Source organism: Diabrotica undecimpunctata, chromosome 8 (genome assembly GCF_040954645.1).
Source record: "Diabrotica undecimpunctata isolate CICGRU chromosome 8, icDiaUnde3, whole genome shotgun sequence".
NCBI lineage: Eukaryota > Metazoa > Arthropoda > Insecta > Coleoptera > Chrysomelidae > Diabrotica > Diabrotica undecimpunctata.
Window position 1 is genome coordinate 17432721 of NC_092810.1, and position 17771 is coordinate 17450491.

The 17771-nt window shown below is 32.6% G+C and overlaps 1 protein-coding gene across 2 annotated transcripts in view; it reads left to right on the plus strand.

The window, feature by feature from the left end:
• LOC140447224 (organic cation transporter protein-like) overlaps window positions 1-17771 on the plus strand; it is a 261419-nt gene that overhangs the window by 57550 nt on the left and 186098 nt on the right. The window contains exon 2 of one of the 2 annotated variants that reach the window (XM_072539748.1): window positions 8973-9050. The exons of the other annotated variant lie outside the window; for it this stretch is intronic. Within the exon in view, the coding sequence (XP_072395849.1) occupies window positions 8973-9050 (78 nt within the window). The remainder of the gene's footprint in view (window positions 1-8972; window positions 9051-17771) is intronic. 2 annotated transcript variants of the gene reach the window in all.

Genomic DNA, 17771 nt, shown 5'->3' on the forward strand with positions numbered 1-17771 from the left:
ACGGTACATAGTTACGACTTAAATTATCATTGAGAAGATGGAATATATCTGTAATAGCTGCAGCTTTATCATTTTGCAAACGTTCTGCACGTGTTTTGTCATTGTCAAACCGTAAGAATCTGCTGATGCTCCAAAAGCGATTTATGCCCATACTTGCTCGGTACAAAGGATGAGAGTCTGTTTTCCATAAATCTTTCGAGTGCTCTGAATTTGAATGCCGTACTCCTGCTGTAATAAGAATACCTAAGTATGCATCAAATTCTTCTGTTGTGAGTAACTTCCAAACATTTCGAGGTTTGTCGGGGTTTTCAACATTATACTTTTCACAAACGCTATTAGCTTTTCGATTGGTTTCGCGTATAATTATGTCACACATTACGTCACTGAAAACACATTTGAATGTATCTCTAATCGAAAGAGTTTTAGTAGAACGTACTGGGCCCGTTTTTTCACGCAAAAGGTTACGTTTCAGTGTTCGACTTGCAGTAAACGGTTTTCGTTGCCAAATCGTTTTATCTTTTGCAACCAGAACATCACTTTGGGAAGAACTTTCTTGAAAATCGTCAAAATCTTGATCACTACTATCGTCGCCGTCGGTATCGATTTCAATCTTATTATTGATATCAGTAAAAACGTCCTCTACGTCAGAAGCTTCATCTCCATCCGGTTTGCTTTGCGAAACGTAGTCCTCATCTGATTCCTGGTTTTCGATATTTTTATCTACTTCCTTATCTATATCGTCTATAAATTGTTGCATGTACTTCTGTTGCTTTTCATACGTCATTCTAAAATTGAATGATCCATGTATAAAACATTGTAAAAATAAACAGTAATAACTTACCTTCTAAATTCGCTAGCACTCACTTCTCTTCTTGCCATTATTACAAGTAATTACAACATAAAACATGCATATAGTCACAAAAATATTAACAACTTGTAAGCACAGTTAAATAAACACTGATAGCAAACAACGAAAAATCCCAATTTTCTGTTATTTTCGGAATGTACAAGCGAAGTTTACCGAAACAATGCCGGGTACCTGGGTAGCACGGGTATAGACTCCCGTATCAGGTACTTGGGTATTGACATAACGGTTAACCGCTCTAACAAGCATTATATATTTTAAGATTTCAGGTTTAGAAAAAAAATTAGATGGTATATATTAACTTATTATCGTTTGTCTATTATATTCCAAGATATAACTGTATTCTCTACAGCTAATAACATTCAGTTGACAAAGGTCAAGTACATACTGAAACATAACCGTATTTGTCATTGTCATAGCCAACTTGTTCAATTAGGGGAAACACAAAGAGTTGCATCTGCCATCTCTCGGAAACTAGTCTACTTACACATGTAACCATTTTTTTCTAAAGTAGAATACATTATTTCGAAGCTATCTTCTAAATGAACGATATGTAATTTTATTGTGTTTTCTGAACTATTTAGTATACTGACCATACTGATTAAAGTTCTGGCTTATTTTATACGCATAATGAATACATGATTATCATTGTTTCCAACTTCCTAGTAAAAAATCAATTTGTAGATGCAATTTGCACGTACATTACGAGACTAATTAAGTTGACACAATGTCGATCTTGAACTTTATTTAAGTAACAGCTGTTCATTAAAATGGTAATAAATTCCAAAAAGTTGCAATAAATTATCAAATTGAAAGCGTAAAACACATTTAGGTTTTTTTCAGACATTATGTCATTTATAAAGATTTTTAACTGTAAATCATACAATTTGTTACAAATATATGTAAGTTTCCACAAAACTTATTAATATTTAAAAGAAGTACTTAAATAATTAGTCCAGTTATTATAATTGATTTGATTATATTTTAAAACGCAATAATTAATGGGCTGTTAAGGCTAAGAGGTCAGTTCAGAAAAATCACTAAAATTAATGACCATGCACCAATTGAGGAGAGAACCATAGAAGAAAAAGGGTTTTACGAAGAAGTAACAAGTAATAGACAGCATTCCAAGAATATTTAGTCATTAAAAAGTTACATTTCAGAATACATTTTTGGTCTTATAAATTTTTCTAGTCATTTTACAATAAAATGATGGCAAAACAATATTTTAGAGGGTTTTGCAACGAATCATTTTCACTACAAAGGCTATAGCGGGATAAGATAGTCAAAATTGCACCATGCTCGATTCAGTTTTGAGTCTGGCCATTCGAAAGGACATAATTAAAAACTCACTCAGTTAAATTTTCAAGTTCCTAAGTGCCTCTGGGGGTTCGCTATGGGAAAAACGTATTTAAAAAAAATAATTTTTTTTAGACGCTGTATTGCTGCAAAAAATCTGAAAAAATTCATGAAAGCGTATTTTAATAATACAAAACAGCCTGTTTTTTTTTCAGATTTTTAGCTTGAAAATTGAGCCCAGGAAAAATATTTGAAATTTTTAGTAATATTTTAGGTTATGTCGGAATTTTTTGGCCAACTTTAAAACAATGTTTTTTTATGGGTTTTTTCCCATTCTTTCGAATGGCATAGGTATTATTATCATTTTTAACGTGGAAAATGCCTAAAAATCGAAAAAACTGTTTTTTTGGCATTTTTTTGAAGTAGTTGACTGATAACCTCAACAACATACACATAAATTAATGATAATTCATATTTTTATATGTATTCTTATATATATTTACAATCGAAATAAGCTATTAAAACTATTATTTTTTCTACAGCATGCTCCAAAACCGAAAAACCCCGTTTTCTCCATGTTTTTACTACATAACCTCAAAAGATTCCGAAAAATGAATCGTGAATTAGAACGCACTTGTACACTCAAAAGTTGTGAAGTTTTAAGCTAGCCAAGATATCTATATACGTGATAATATATCACAATGTACATACATTTATACACAGACGCATATCTATATATTTCCATGACTTGAGATCCTTGTTATATACATTCATAAGCTCGTACCACGCTCGTCCATGCCTTACTCTTCCGCTTAGATACAAGAGCGTTATACCCATGCTTATAACATTATTCTTTTATTTTATATTTTATATTTACTTAACTGTTTTGGCGTTCATGTCTTAGCCTTCTTCTTCTTCTCATTGCGCCGTCTCCTTTCGAAGTTTGGCGATCCAAATGGCAATTGTAGTTTTGGAAACTGAACTTCAGTATAACTTGAAGTAATTCATATCTTTCGCCTCTCAGCACATGACCCAAGTATTGCATTTTCCTCTCTTTGATTATTCTTAGTAATTATTTTTGTTTACACATGCGACGAAGTACCTCATCATTCGTCTGTATATATACATCTCAAAGGCATCTATTCTTTTTTCTATTTCAGAGTCCATTGTCCAACTTTCACAGCCATACAGTAAGACAGAAAAAACGTAACATCTGATCATTCGGATTCTAAGCTGTAGACTAAGGTCTGATCTTGTAAAAAATGTTTTAATGCTCATGAATGTTTTCCTTGCTTGTTCGATTCTTGATAGGATTTCTTTTTTTGGATTACACTGACTATTGATATTTGTTCCCAAATATTTTATGGTCTTAGCCTTACATTCCGTATATCCAGGGAGCCTGATTGTAACAGAAAACATGGCGTGGATAGTTGCGCCGCACGGTAGTTGACATTACGCGGCACAACTACCAACGCCATGTATATCTGTTATAATCGGGCTCTCATTCTATATCGCTCTTAGTGCGTTTGCGTGTGTAGGGCCATATCCTCTTTATCGCTCTTAGTCAGTTTGCGTGTTAGGGCCTTTATCTTTTCGGCGGGACTTTTCCTCAAAAGGCTCTCTGTTTTTGTGTTTATTTTAAATTGATTTTGAATTTGACAGCAGAATTGTGTCGTGTCTAAAATAACAGGCAACAATAACTAGTATTATTGTTAAATTAAGAACTCGATCATCAAATAATTTTATTTCATCAGTTTTCGGGATAGATAATGAGATCAAAGTATCTGATTTTTGCGAGTCTGTAATCAATTCATTCGAGAGAGATCTATTGCCACAATATTTTGGAGTAAAAAGTCTCGTGAGAGACGACTCAATCCGTAACCATACTTCTGTTTATGCCATAACGTTATTTAATTTGACGGATGATCAGCTCACATTAATTTTCGATGGAGCTTATTTAGCTCACCAAAAAAGCAGAAATAATTGGTATCAAAGAAAATCATATTCGGGACAGAAGATAAAACCGTTGTGCAAGCCGTTTACCATCTGCACAACAGACGGGTTTGTTGTATATCTACCCGGTACATTCTTAGCTACAGAAAATGATGCAAGCATCATGAAGAAGGTTCTGGAAGATCCAAATGGAATAAGGTCACTTATGAAAAAAGGTGATGTTTGTATTGCAGATAGGGGCTTTAGAGACGTCGTATCCTATTTAGAAGATCTTGGCTTCAAGGTTCTGATGCCTGCATTAAAAGGAAAAAGACAAAATTTATCCACAGCTGAAGCTAATGAATCTCGTTATGTTACGAAACTAAGATGGGTAGTAGAAGCTGTTCACGGCATTCTTGGAAAAAAATATAAGCTGCTCCATCAACAATTGGATAATAAATTGTTACCAAAAGCTGGAGCATATTGCAGAATTGCATGTTTTCTTAATAACCGTTATGGAAAAAGATTATATAGCGATGAAGAAGGAGACCTTACGAAAGTAAACGACCAAGAGGAAGACCACAGATGAAATGGGTTGATGACATTAAAAGAATAGCCGGAACAAATTGGAAATATGTTGCTCAGGATAGAAACCGATGGAAGGAGTTGGGAGAGGCCTATATCCAAACATGGACGACAGAAGGCTAAGAAGAAGAAGAAGAAGAGCGATGAAGAAGAAGATGAAGAATTAAAAAAATTAATAATACAGAGAATGTTGAATTAGAGTAAAGTGGATAACACATTGGCTAAAGAAGCTGAAACAGCAAGGTGGTCTAGACTATGTACGACGACAACCAAGATAACATCGCGAGAAATTCTTAATTTTCCAGAGATGACCGAGAGAGATCTCAAAATATTCTTTTCGGGTACGTACCAGTTAGGTCAAGCTGTATGTTACCCAGCTACGTTGTTTGTTGAGTTATTGAACGATAGAAACGAAATTAATTAAGAATACATCCGAATGAAACCGAATATTATCAAGGTTTTGATACAATCCAGACATATCAAAAAAAAAAAATTTATAAATGTTACATTGAGTATAAGCCAGAATCTATTGGCTACAATGCAATTTTACTCGTGCGATTGTGCTAATGGATTGAGAACTGTTGGATCCTGCTCACATGTTGCTGCTATTATATCTATATTATTATTTAAGCAATGCTAGGTACAAATCGGACATTATTAGACCAGCTAAATTTCTTTCAGAAATATTTGGTGAAACGGAGATTGATCCGGTAATCGACGAGGATAGTGAGGAAGATTAATAAAATGTAATTATTCTGTCATTCAATGTATCTAGATTAAATAGAATATTGTAAATATAGATTGTTAATTAGTAAATATATGAATTTTATTTACCTCTAAAACAATATTTTGTTTTCCTGCGTACGATCAGCTGTAATAATTATTTAAAAGATATCAAAAATATGGTTCATTTTTCAGAGTCTTTTGAGGTTATGTAGTAAAAACATGGAGGTTTTTCGGTTTTTGAGAATGTTGTGAGATAAAACTAATGCTTTGAATAGCTGATTATGATTGTAGAGGGAAAGATGCATGTGAAAATGTAAATTATCATTCATTTAGACACTGAATTTAGAGGTTATATAGCGAAAGCATAAAAACAACGCCGAAAAAACGGGGTTTTCGGTTTTTAGAGCATGCTGTAGAAAAAAAATAATAGTTTTAATAGCTTATTTCGATTATAAAGATAAGAATACATATAAAAATATGAATTATTATTAATTTATGTGTATGTTTTTGAGCTTATGAGTCAAAAACTTCAGAAAAATGTCAAAAAGGCAGTTTTTTTTTCGATTTTTAGACATTTTCCACGTTGAAAATGATAATAATACCTATGCCATTCGAAAGAACGGAAAAAAGCCCATACAAAAACATTGTTTTAAAGTTGGCCAAAAATTTCCGACATAACCTAAAATATTACTGAAAATTTCAAATATTTTTCCTGGGCTCAATTTTCAAGCTAAAAATCTGAAAAAAATCAGGCTGTTTTGTATTATTAAAATACGCTTTCATGAATTTTTTCAGATTTTTTGCAGCAATACAGCGTCTAAAAAAAATTATTTTTTTTAAATACGTTTTTCCCATAGCGAACCCCCAGAGGCACTTAGGAACTTGAAAATTTAACTGAGTGAGTTTTTAATTATGTCCTTTCGAATGGCCAGACTCAAAACTGAATCGAGCATGGTGCAATTTTGACTCTCTTATCCCGCTATAGCCTTTATATAATTTCATTAATTTTTACAGCACTGCGAAGTTGACCGGTTTTTTGAATACTCAAGAATGGTATTATTAATTTATTATCGACCTTTTTACCGACCAATTATGAGGTACAATCTGGAGGCGCGTTTTTTTAAGTGGTATCCCCATTAGGCTTAATTCACTGACAATTTCCAGGCGAGTTAATATGGAGCATAATTCTATATCAACAGTTGTTTTCCAGCTATTGTCTTTTCATTTTCTTTGATTGTCCAGGCTGCAATTCCGGATCTAATTCAGTATTATTGAAGGTAAATGATTTTTCCGAAAGAACGAAGGTTAGAATTGGCGTCATTGTGGGTAATTTATCTTGGAATTTTTCGATTAATTTTAATGTTTCCATGATACCACTGCAGATTTCACTGGAACAATTTAGGCACACTACAAAGCACTTGAATTTTAATAGTATTGAAAGTTTTAATTGGTATTCAAATTTTTCCAGCTCCAATCTTCAGGATCGCAGTGCTTTCTGGTGATAAACTCTAACACTGTAGAAACGCGCTGCATCTTGTGTTGGCAGAAGCGATGATAAGTTAAATTTTGGTCACTGTCTTTGCATCGTTTGTATCGCATCCAATCCTGCATTCGAATCCTGCTATCATTGATATAAATTCTGCCATGTTAAATGTTTTATGTATATCGTACACACCAAGGCTAAAGGTATGTATATTATATTTCACAGGCTTATCTATCGGGACATTAAGTGTTTGAAGATGATCATTTGTCCGTAACTTTTCCTGAAATCTGCTTGTTCTGTTAAATAAAAGAAGTTCAGTTTATCTTTCAAGTATTTGACAATGATTTTGGTGGCTTACAGGTGTGTAGTTTTCTAGCTCGGTGATATTACCTTTTTCTGTGCAGACGTATTGTTATTGCGTTGTTCCACTGAGATGAGATTATTCCATTTTCAAGACCTTGTTTAAATATGTCTTTAATCTGTTTTAATAGTATTTCCTCTTCAAGTTTTACATACTCTATTACTATGCTGTCTTCGCCAGGTGATTGCTTTATTATTATTTATAATAATTATATTTACGTAATTTTTGACTACTTGTATATGGTTCAGTGTGGAAGTTTTCTGTTATTTTTAGGAATTTTTCTCTGTTTGTTGTTGGGCAACCTTGGTTGTGTTTTAGGTTTAAAATCTATTTTTTCAGGTTGACAGCTTTTTCCGCTGTACCTTCTCAGCTATAACTTGTCTTATACTTCTTCTTCTTCTTTGTGTGCCGTGCTTGTATTCAAGCGTTGGCTATCGTCATATTGACAAGCTGATGAAATGATTCTCGGTCGGCAGCTAGATGAAACAGTTCCTCGACCGTTCGACCTGTCCATTGTCTGATGTTACGCAGCCAGGACAGTTGTTTTCTTCCGACCCAACGTTTTCCTTCGATTTTGCCCTGAATGATTAACCGGAGTAAGCGATATTTAGGTCCTCTCAATATATGACCGAAGTATTGGACCTTTCTCATTTTGATGATGTTGATCAATTCTCGCTCTTTGTGCACGGTCTCTAGCACGCGTTCGTTAGATATGTGTGCTGTCCACTGGATTCTGAGCACGCGACGGTAACACCATAACTCAAACGCTTCTAACTTGTTGAGATTTTTTATTTTTGTTGTCCAGGTTTCACATCCATAGAACAAAGTGGACCAGACGTAGCACTTCAATACTCTTAGACGTGTGGTCAACGACAGACTTCTACTGCATAATACAGAACGCCAGTTGATAAAGTTTTTCCGTGCGAGTTCTATTCTGGTCGAAATTTCTTCGTCACTTTCAACCCTGCAGTCAATCCAGCTACCCAGATATCTAAAGTGTTCCGCCCTTTCCAGGATTTTGTTATCTAATCTTAGCACTGAGTCATCGATATTAATTTTTCCGACCACCATCCATTTTGTTTTTTTTTTTTTGCGTTGATTGTTAAGCCTTTTTTAGTGCATTCGTTGTTTACAGCATTCAACAGGGTTTGAAGATCTTCTAGACTCCCTGCCATTATTGCGGTGTCATCGGCGTATCTGATGTTGTTAATAATTTCACCACCGATCTTAACACCTTCGCGGCGATTATTTAACGCTATTTCAAAAACTGGTTCAGTGTAGGCATTAAACAACATCGGTGACATAACACATCCCTGTCTGATTGTAGTAAAGATTTTTAAGCAATCTAATGTCATACGTGTCCAGACCAACTGAGTCTAAGCATTGAAATAATAATGTATGTGGTACTCTATCAAAGGCTTTTTCGAAATGTCTTATACTTGCTGTATTGAATATTCCTACGTCTTTCCTAATTTCATTAGATATTTTGTTTCTTTGTTTTAGGTCTTTAAAGTTTCTGTCGTTCTGTTGTCACTATAAAACCCAAAATTTAAATGAGCTAAAATTAGTATCCCTAGAAATTAATTTTAAAATTAGTAGCAAATTAATGGAATTAAAATTTTTAAATTCCATGTGATACTTGAAGTTTTTATAAAATAAAGTATTTAACAAAATTAGACCATACTGTTAATAAAGATGAATTGAAGAGTTTTATTTTTCAGAATTATCATCCAAAGAACGAATTTGGAATAACGATGAAGTCTCCTATGGCGTATTTGGCCAACCCTCTAAAATTAAATGTAAGGTTTTTCTATCCTCAAAGGATTTGTTTTATTTTGGGTATATACTTCTACTAACATGCACGGACAAGCACGTGACTATTAATATTGGGTTAATTTAATGTAATGTATTTAGTTAATGGGCCTAATTGACATCCAATTTTATTTAAAATGTATGTGTTTAAAAAAAAACTTTATTAAGTACAAACATATGACGTAAAATGGTATACTCGTATTTATTAAAAATTTTAAATTATCCAAACACCATTTTGGACACCAAAAATTGACCATCATCAGTGAAAACATCTTAAAAGTAGTTGAAACTTACGACCCTTATATGACATTTTGAAAGTATTGTATTTTAAAAATATTGTGACACAAAGTCGATGTTTAAGGATTTCACTTTAAGGGAACGTATATGTCATGCTCGAAAATTATACGTAGTCCAAACGATCGATACCAGCCAACTCATCCGGCTTGTTCTCCTGATTTGATCCCCTCTCAAAAAATTTTTTGTTTTTAAATCTGCAGAGATGGTTCGTTAATAAAAAATTCAGCTCAAAGGAACAGAAAATTAACAAAACAAACATCTATTTTGCCAAGCTTCCAGAATGTTATTATTCGGATGGCATAATCCTTGTGTTGAGCTAAAATGAGGATATATCAAACAAAATTTTCGGGAAAAAGAATGTTTTCATTTTAAAAGAGTTCACAAGGAAACTAAATTCCTGTAGTTGGTTGTATACCTTGTATCACAAAAAATGTTTATTTAAAAAATTCCTTTATAAGAGCTCTTGTTAACGAACGTTTTTTTAACGGATAACGAGCCGATGCCAAACGGGTACCCGTGTCGACGGTTTATAAATTTCAAGGGATATACGTCAGTTTGGAATCTCCGAAATATCCTCACAATACATGTTATCTTATGTTGTCGTCAAAGCAAAAAATTATACTAGCGTATTATTATTAATTTAAAAAAAATGCAGAAGAAACGAAAGAAGTGTAAAAGAAAAATATGGATACATCCTGTTTTGTTAGAAAGAGAAAAGTAGGGTGCTTTTCATACAGTTTACGAGGAATTGAAAAAAGGCGAAACAAAATTCTTCAATTACCTCCGAATGGGTCAAGAAGCTTTCCGCAAATTGTTAGGAATAGTACATGATGAATTAAAACGTACTGATGGTAATACGAGACTATCCATTCCACCTGCTGAGCGACTAGCTGTTACCTTAAGGTATGTATGAATTATGTCATTAGTATAACAGAATAAAAAACTTCTTACAAACTCATTAGATTCTTTATCATTTAAAAATATACACAAAAATTATTGGTAAAATGCGAGTGATTTGGAAAATCGAAATCTACGTCGCTTTGGCTATCGGAGGAGATGATTCTGGTACTGGTGTTTGTGGTTCACACACTTGATTGAAATTTTTCATTTCAGTTAAAGTTGAGGGTGTACTTCGATATAGCTCAAATGTTGTGAGATTTCTATTCTGTTGAAAGAGATATGCTTGTGTTTGATACTTCTTTCAAAGTTCTGGGACTGATATTTCTGGGGCTGCGGCTGGTAGCTTTAGGTCTGCGGAATATACTGCGCCGTAAGCAAATTTCTCTGTTATGTTTCTTATATGAAACATATTTCACGTATATGAAAATGCCGGCAGGGGAGGACTGGTTAATGATAGCAAGGAATTTTGAGAGTACATCGAATTTTCCTCTTTGCTTAGGAGCGATAGACGGCACGCACATACGAGTTATAAAGCCAAAAGACAGTGGATCAATGTTTCTAAACTATAAACATTACTTTTTAATTGTGTTGATGGCCGTGACAGATTCAAATTATAATTTTATTTTTATTGATGTTGGTGCATATGGCAAAAAATGCGATTCGGCCGTATTTAAGGAAATGGAGTTTTGGATAAGTTTGATAAACAAAAGATTGAATATTCCATCTTCCAACAAATTGGGAATTGAGTGTGAACTGCGTTCGTGATCGACGAGGCATTTGCATTATATAAAAAATGAACATTTACTTCGCTCTTTTGGTGGTCATCAAGTCGATGATGTAAAAAGAACATTCAACTATCGCCTGACAAGAGCAAGAAGGTATGTTGAATGCGTATTTGAAATATTGGCGAATAAATGGCGAATTTTTCATCGAGAACTGAATATATTAATATTCGATATAGTAAAAACTTGCTGTTTATTGCAAACTTTCATCCATAAATAAGTCCTTAGTATTCCAATCAAATTCGGTAAGAGGAAATTTAACAACCAATAATATTCGCAATAAATTCGTATATTATTTCATGTCACCAGAAGGGAGATTGCAATGGCACAATCAATATATTTAAGATATTTTCCACATATTATTTTATCAATAAATGTTTACTTATCAAAATCGTTTTTTTTCCTTATCCGATAATGACTCGAAGTCTTCATGCAGAATTACGCAAATTTCTCTTCATGCTGCAAAATTGAGGAGGACCGGATACGTAGACAGTGACAAGTTAACCAATGGATTGGTTGCAGGTGTGTGAACAAATATTCATACGCACCTGAAAGACACTGAGCAACGGCTAACGGAACGGTTTCAATATCGGACCGTTGACCGTTGTCGTTAACAAGAGCTCTAAAAGGTATATTAATATAAAAGCCCCTATAGGACTACACCACAGAACGTCTTTGGAATTACCATTATTAATTAATAACTTATAATTAATAACTGTAATTCCGAAAACGTTGTATGATGTAGCCCGATAGGGTTTTATATTAATATACCTTTTATAAAGGATTTTTTTTTATTTCAAAGAAGGTTATTTTTCAGACCACCTAGTAATCTTGGTGGTAATAAGTGAATAGAGATTTAATAAATGTGTATAAGAGAATTATTAGTGTAATATTCTCATGATTGAATACAACTCCCATTTTAGGAAATCAATATTAAATTTCTGGTGAAAATATTTACTTTTACATTCAGTTGACACTATAATGTTAACATAGATTAATTTGTTTTTGTAGATTATTGTTTTGATTTATAAATCTGGCAGATTTTTATATTGTAATTAGTGATGTATTTTTTGTTATTTTTATACAAATATTTCAACAATATATGGATGTTTGTCTTCGTTCTAAAAGAATCTAAAATTAAAGTAATTGATTGTTTGATTTAATCACATTGTTTGGTTGTTAATTCATGAAGTAACTTAATCAAATTTAAGTAAATGGGTTCGTTATACCATCTATTTTCAGATTTAATTTTAAATTTTGATATTCCAAGAATCTTATTATTGAAATCAATAACAAATATCACAATACATTGACCGTTTAGCTATTGCGGTGAGACTGGGTAATTATTTTTTTAATATTTTTTTTATACACGAAATGTTAAGATCTGGGACTACTTAGAATAATTAATTACTTCGAATTGTTTACTTCGGGAAATTAGCTGTGTTTAATAATGTAAAAAAATAAAAATTAATAAATAACTGCTATTATAATATAAGTATAAAGTACCTGTAATAATATACCTAATACCTAAACACCAAAAAACAGGAAGACTTAGACCTATATAGAGCGAAAAACAGAGAGGTAAAGAAAAGAGTAACAAATGAAAAGAACGAACGATGGGAACAAGCATGCACAGAGATAGAACGACATATCGGAGGAACGAGAAATTCAGAATCATGGCGAATATTAAAAGCACTTCAACGAAATAAGACAGAGAAAACCCAGATCGGCAAAATTAGTGAAAACGAGTGGCAAGAATACTACGTAGAACTACTTACAGAAAACCGTCCCCAATTTCAGGAAGAGAATATAGAACATGCAGGAAATGGGGCATACGACCAGATAGAAATAAGCCTGGCAGAAGTTAAGAGAGCAATCAAGACATTGAAGAACAAAAAAGCCAAAGGACCCGGAGGAATACCAAACGAACTAATTAAAAACGGAACGGAAAAGTTATTCCGCATGCTACATAGAATGTTCGAAAGAGGACTAAATGGAGAAGAAATACCTGCGGAATGGACACAAGCACACATCACATCCATACATAAGCAAGGAAACAGGAAAAAATGTGAAAACTATAGAGGAATTAGTATAATATCGTCGGTAGGTAGACTTTACGGGAAAATTATTAAAGAAAAACTAGAAACTGAAATAATAGGAAAAATTGGAGAAGACCAAGCAGGGTTCACAGTAGGAAAATCATGCCTAGATCATACGTACACATTAGAACAACTGATAGAGAAGAAAATGGCAAAAGGTAGACCGGTCCATCTGGCCTTTGTTGATCTAAAGAAAGCATATGACTCAATACCTAGAGTCAAATTATGGGAAGCAATGAATGATCTCGGAATCCGACAAACACTAATAAAAGCAGTTAAAGCACTATACAAAGAAAACAAAGTAGCTATTAAATGTGGAAATAAAGCCTACAATCCATTTAAGACGACAAAAGGACTTCTACAAGGCTGTGCTACGTCCCCTACTCTGTTTAAAATATTCTTGGAAAAGACACTCAAACCATGGAGGAGAAAGTGCGAAGGAATGGGCATACCAGTAAGAGACGAATACCTATACACCTTAAGTTTTGCCGACGATCAAGTAGTCATCGCACAAGATGAAGAAGATCTCAGCTTTATGCTCAGAAAACTAGAAGAAGAATATAAAAACAACGGAATGGAAATAAACTTAGAGAAAACCGAATACCTAACAACAGAAAACAAGGATATGAGAAACCTAGAGATAGACGAGGGAAGACAAATAAATGGAACAGATAAATTCAAGTATTTAGGAACCATAATATCGAACCAGGGAACAACAGAAGAAGATATAAACAACAGACTGAGACAAACAAGAAACTGTATAAGACAACTAAACTCAGTGTTGTGGGATAAGAACATTACGATAAAGACAAAAAAGAGAATATATAACACCCTGACAAGAAGTATCCTGACATATGGGTCCGAAAACTGGACAATAAACAAGAGAAATAGAGGTAGAATAAGAGCAGTAGAAATGGAGTTCCTGAGGAGAAGCTGTAGACTTACAAAAAGAGACAGAATTGAAAACGCAGAGATTAAGCGGAGAATGGGAGTGCAATCAGACATAATCGACTATATAGAGGAGAAGAGACTATCCTGGTACGGCCACGTCAGAAGAGCGGACAGAGGACGCTGGATAAACAAAATCACAGAATGGAGCCCGATTGGAAGAAGAAAGAAAGGAAGACCCCGAAGGTCATTCAGAGATGAAATCGACGAGGCTATGGAGAAAAGAACCCTGCGAGATGGAGACTGGAATGACAGGGAAAATTGGAGAAAACGGTTGAGTGAAGGAAGACAGTGAAAACTGTGGAAATCCTTAGTAGTAGTAGTAGTACCTGTAATAAGTATATAACTGTAATCTATAAGTATAAAGTATAAAATAGATATTGCATCACTGCAAGAATTGCGTTATTAGGGAACAGGGCAATTTTGTGCACGGGATGGGTCAGATTGGTTGAATAGTTTTTGTGAAATTTAATTTGTTTATAAGATTTTTTGAAAAGTGAGCTTATTTCTAAGGCTTCCAGATAATTTGACTAAATGTATCTTAATAATCCTTGCTTATTTCTTTGTTATTTTGTTATTTACCACAAATTATGTGTGCAGTACGATTTTTTCTAATAGTAATAGTTTTCACCCCTAAAAAATAAAAACAACCAACGACACAGGTCCAATTTTGAAGTGGAGCGTAAGTAAGTATAACCTAAATCTAAAGTTTCATGCAAATCAGTGGAAACAAGATGTTTAATGACATTGTTTTAGTTATAACTATTCTAGGGGGTGAGATTTAGGGGTTAAACAAAGAAAAAATCTTAAAATATATTGTTTAATGTTAATTGACATTCACTCACTTCAGTAAAACATGATTTGCATGAATTACCCGCTTTAATTTACAATTATACCACATTTTTTTAATAGTAGTAGTTTTCACCCCTAAAAATAAAAATCAGTCAACGGCGTAAGTCCAAAAGTAAAGTGGAGGGTAAGTAGAACCTTAATCCAAATTTTCATGCAATTTTATGGTGACAGGGAAATTACAAGGTATCGCCGTATTTCACGCTCATTCACTGGTCTATATGGAGTATATTTTACTTTATTAAAATACAGTACACTTTTCCACCTTTCTTCGCCAGAAACCTCCTCCATACAAACGATTTTTAAATGAAAAATCATTCGGAGATATATGAACCTGTACCCTTTAACTCCCTGCAACGGACACTCTCAACAACAGATGCAAAATAATAAATTTTGTCTGATGTAGCATATACAAAATCTCTCAACTAGAGCAGGACAGAAATCAAGAGTAGACGTCGTTGTATTTGTATGAGCGTTTTTATAAAATTTCTTGTTATATTTATATTAAATGTCATAATAAATTTTTGTGACATCTAAATATATAATTAAAGTAACTGAAATAATATTTTAGTTCTGAACGTTTTGAGACGTTATAGGCGAGCGGTTTACCCCTATAAGCAGAGCATCAACCGACTAAAATTCTTTTTGCATTTCTAATGCACCAAACCTTTTTTATTCGATTCTATATATTTTTCCAAGATGAAATGTATTTTTTTTTAATTTTTACAAGTGGGCCGGCAATTGTTATTAACAAATAACTTATACAAAAAAGCAATTTCACCGAATTGTTTCGGAATCAATTTTTTTAGGTGTATCTCATCAAAATAAACACTTCTTCTCTCTTGATAATTTTTCTAAAAATGCTTCCTTTTCGAGTTATTTGCATTTTTTTGTTAAAAAAATGCCTTAATTAGTGATTTTTGGGATTTTTTTTCTAAAAAACTACTAAATGAATTGCAATTTTACAAATAGCTTTATAATCTTTAAACCGTCGAGTACAAGTTAGAATATTTTGACAAGGATAAATAGTTTCTATCTCTCTAAAAACGCGGACCCAAATATTTCGAATATGCCTTTCGAGATTATCCCGCTAAGCGTGTACAGCGGTTGAGGTGCTGTAGGCGCTCGAATCTTTTCGACTTTTTTAATAATGTAATATATATATATATATATATATATATATATATATATATATATATATATATATATATATATATATATATATATATATGATTTGAGCAGCATTTGGATAAAAAAATTCAAATTATTGTTAAATCTCCAGACACAGATATATTTATTTTACTTTTATCTCATTATCATGATTTCACAAGTGAACGACTTTTATGGTTTTACACAGGAAATATTGTAAAAAATGTGGATCGTTCTCGATATATACCTGTACATCAAATTGCAAAAGAAATTGGAAAAATAATGTGCAACAGTATGCTAATAATGCATTCTATAACAGGTTGTGATACCACAAGTTCATTTTATGATATGGGAAAAAAGAAGGCTTATAAAGCTTTGCAGAAATTAACTGATAGTCAATTGGAAAAATTAAGAAATTTGCCTACTTTACCTTTAGATGAAGGACTTACAGTTTTGACTCTATTTTTATCTAAACTGTATGACCCTCAAAATAAGTTTAAAAAATATCATGAATCCATAAATGAATTAAGATATTATATTGCATTAAAAAAATGCATCTAATGAAAAATTACCACCTTCAAAACCAGCATTATTACAACATTACTTAAGAGCAAAGTGGCAAATAAATGAATGGATTCAAACAAAAAACAATATTATTTCATCTCTTGATCCATTAACCCATGGTTGGACAATGGAAAATAATTGTTTCGATTTTAATTATTTTGAAGGCGAAACTAGTTTAGATATGTTACAAAAGTATTTCTGCTCATGTACCGGAAAATGTTCTACGAAAAATTGTAATTGTATTTCCTATAATTTAGAATGCTGCGCGGTATGTGCATGTACACCAGATAATTGTAAAAATGTTAAAGACGACTCTATTGAAGACAATGAAATCAGCTTATTAGATGGAAATCCTGTTGCTGTTAACAAAAATTTTCAAATTATTGACGAATGAAAACAATGTATAATTAATATTATATTTTAATTTTATTATATTTTTTAATAAAAATTAATTATATATTGCTTAATGTATTTCACTGTAATAAAACATTCAATAATATAGTCACCACGTATATTAAAAGAAAAATTACATTATTATAGCATTGTAAAAAATTAATTTTAATTGTTTTAATTATATGTCTATATAAAAATAATTAGAAATATCTTTTTTTTAATAAATTGTACGTAATATTTGTATTGAATTAATTTTTTAAATTTAAACAAATATTTCTACGCGCCGCACGCCTGTATCGCCGCAACCGCTGTACACACTTAGCGGTAGACTGCTCGAAAGGCATATTCGAAATATTTGGGTCCACGTTTTTAGCAAGATAGAAAAAAATTATCCTTGTCAAAATATTCTAACTTGTACTCGACGGTTTAAAGATTATAAAGCTATTTGTAGAACTGTAGAATTGCAATTCATTTAGTAGTTTTTTAGAAAGAAAATCCCAAAAATCACTAATTAAGGCATTTTTTCAACAAAAAAATGCAAATAACTCGAAAAGGAAGCATTTTTCGAAAAAATATCAAGAGTAAAAAAGTGTTTATTTTGATGAGATACACTTAAAAAATTGATTCCGAAGCAATTCGGTGAAATTGCTTTTTTGTATAAGTTATTTGTTAATAAAAATTGCCGGCCCAATTGTAAAAATTAAAAAAAAATACATTTCATCTTGGA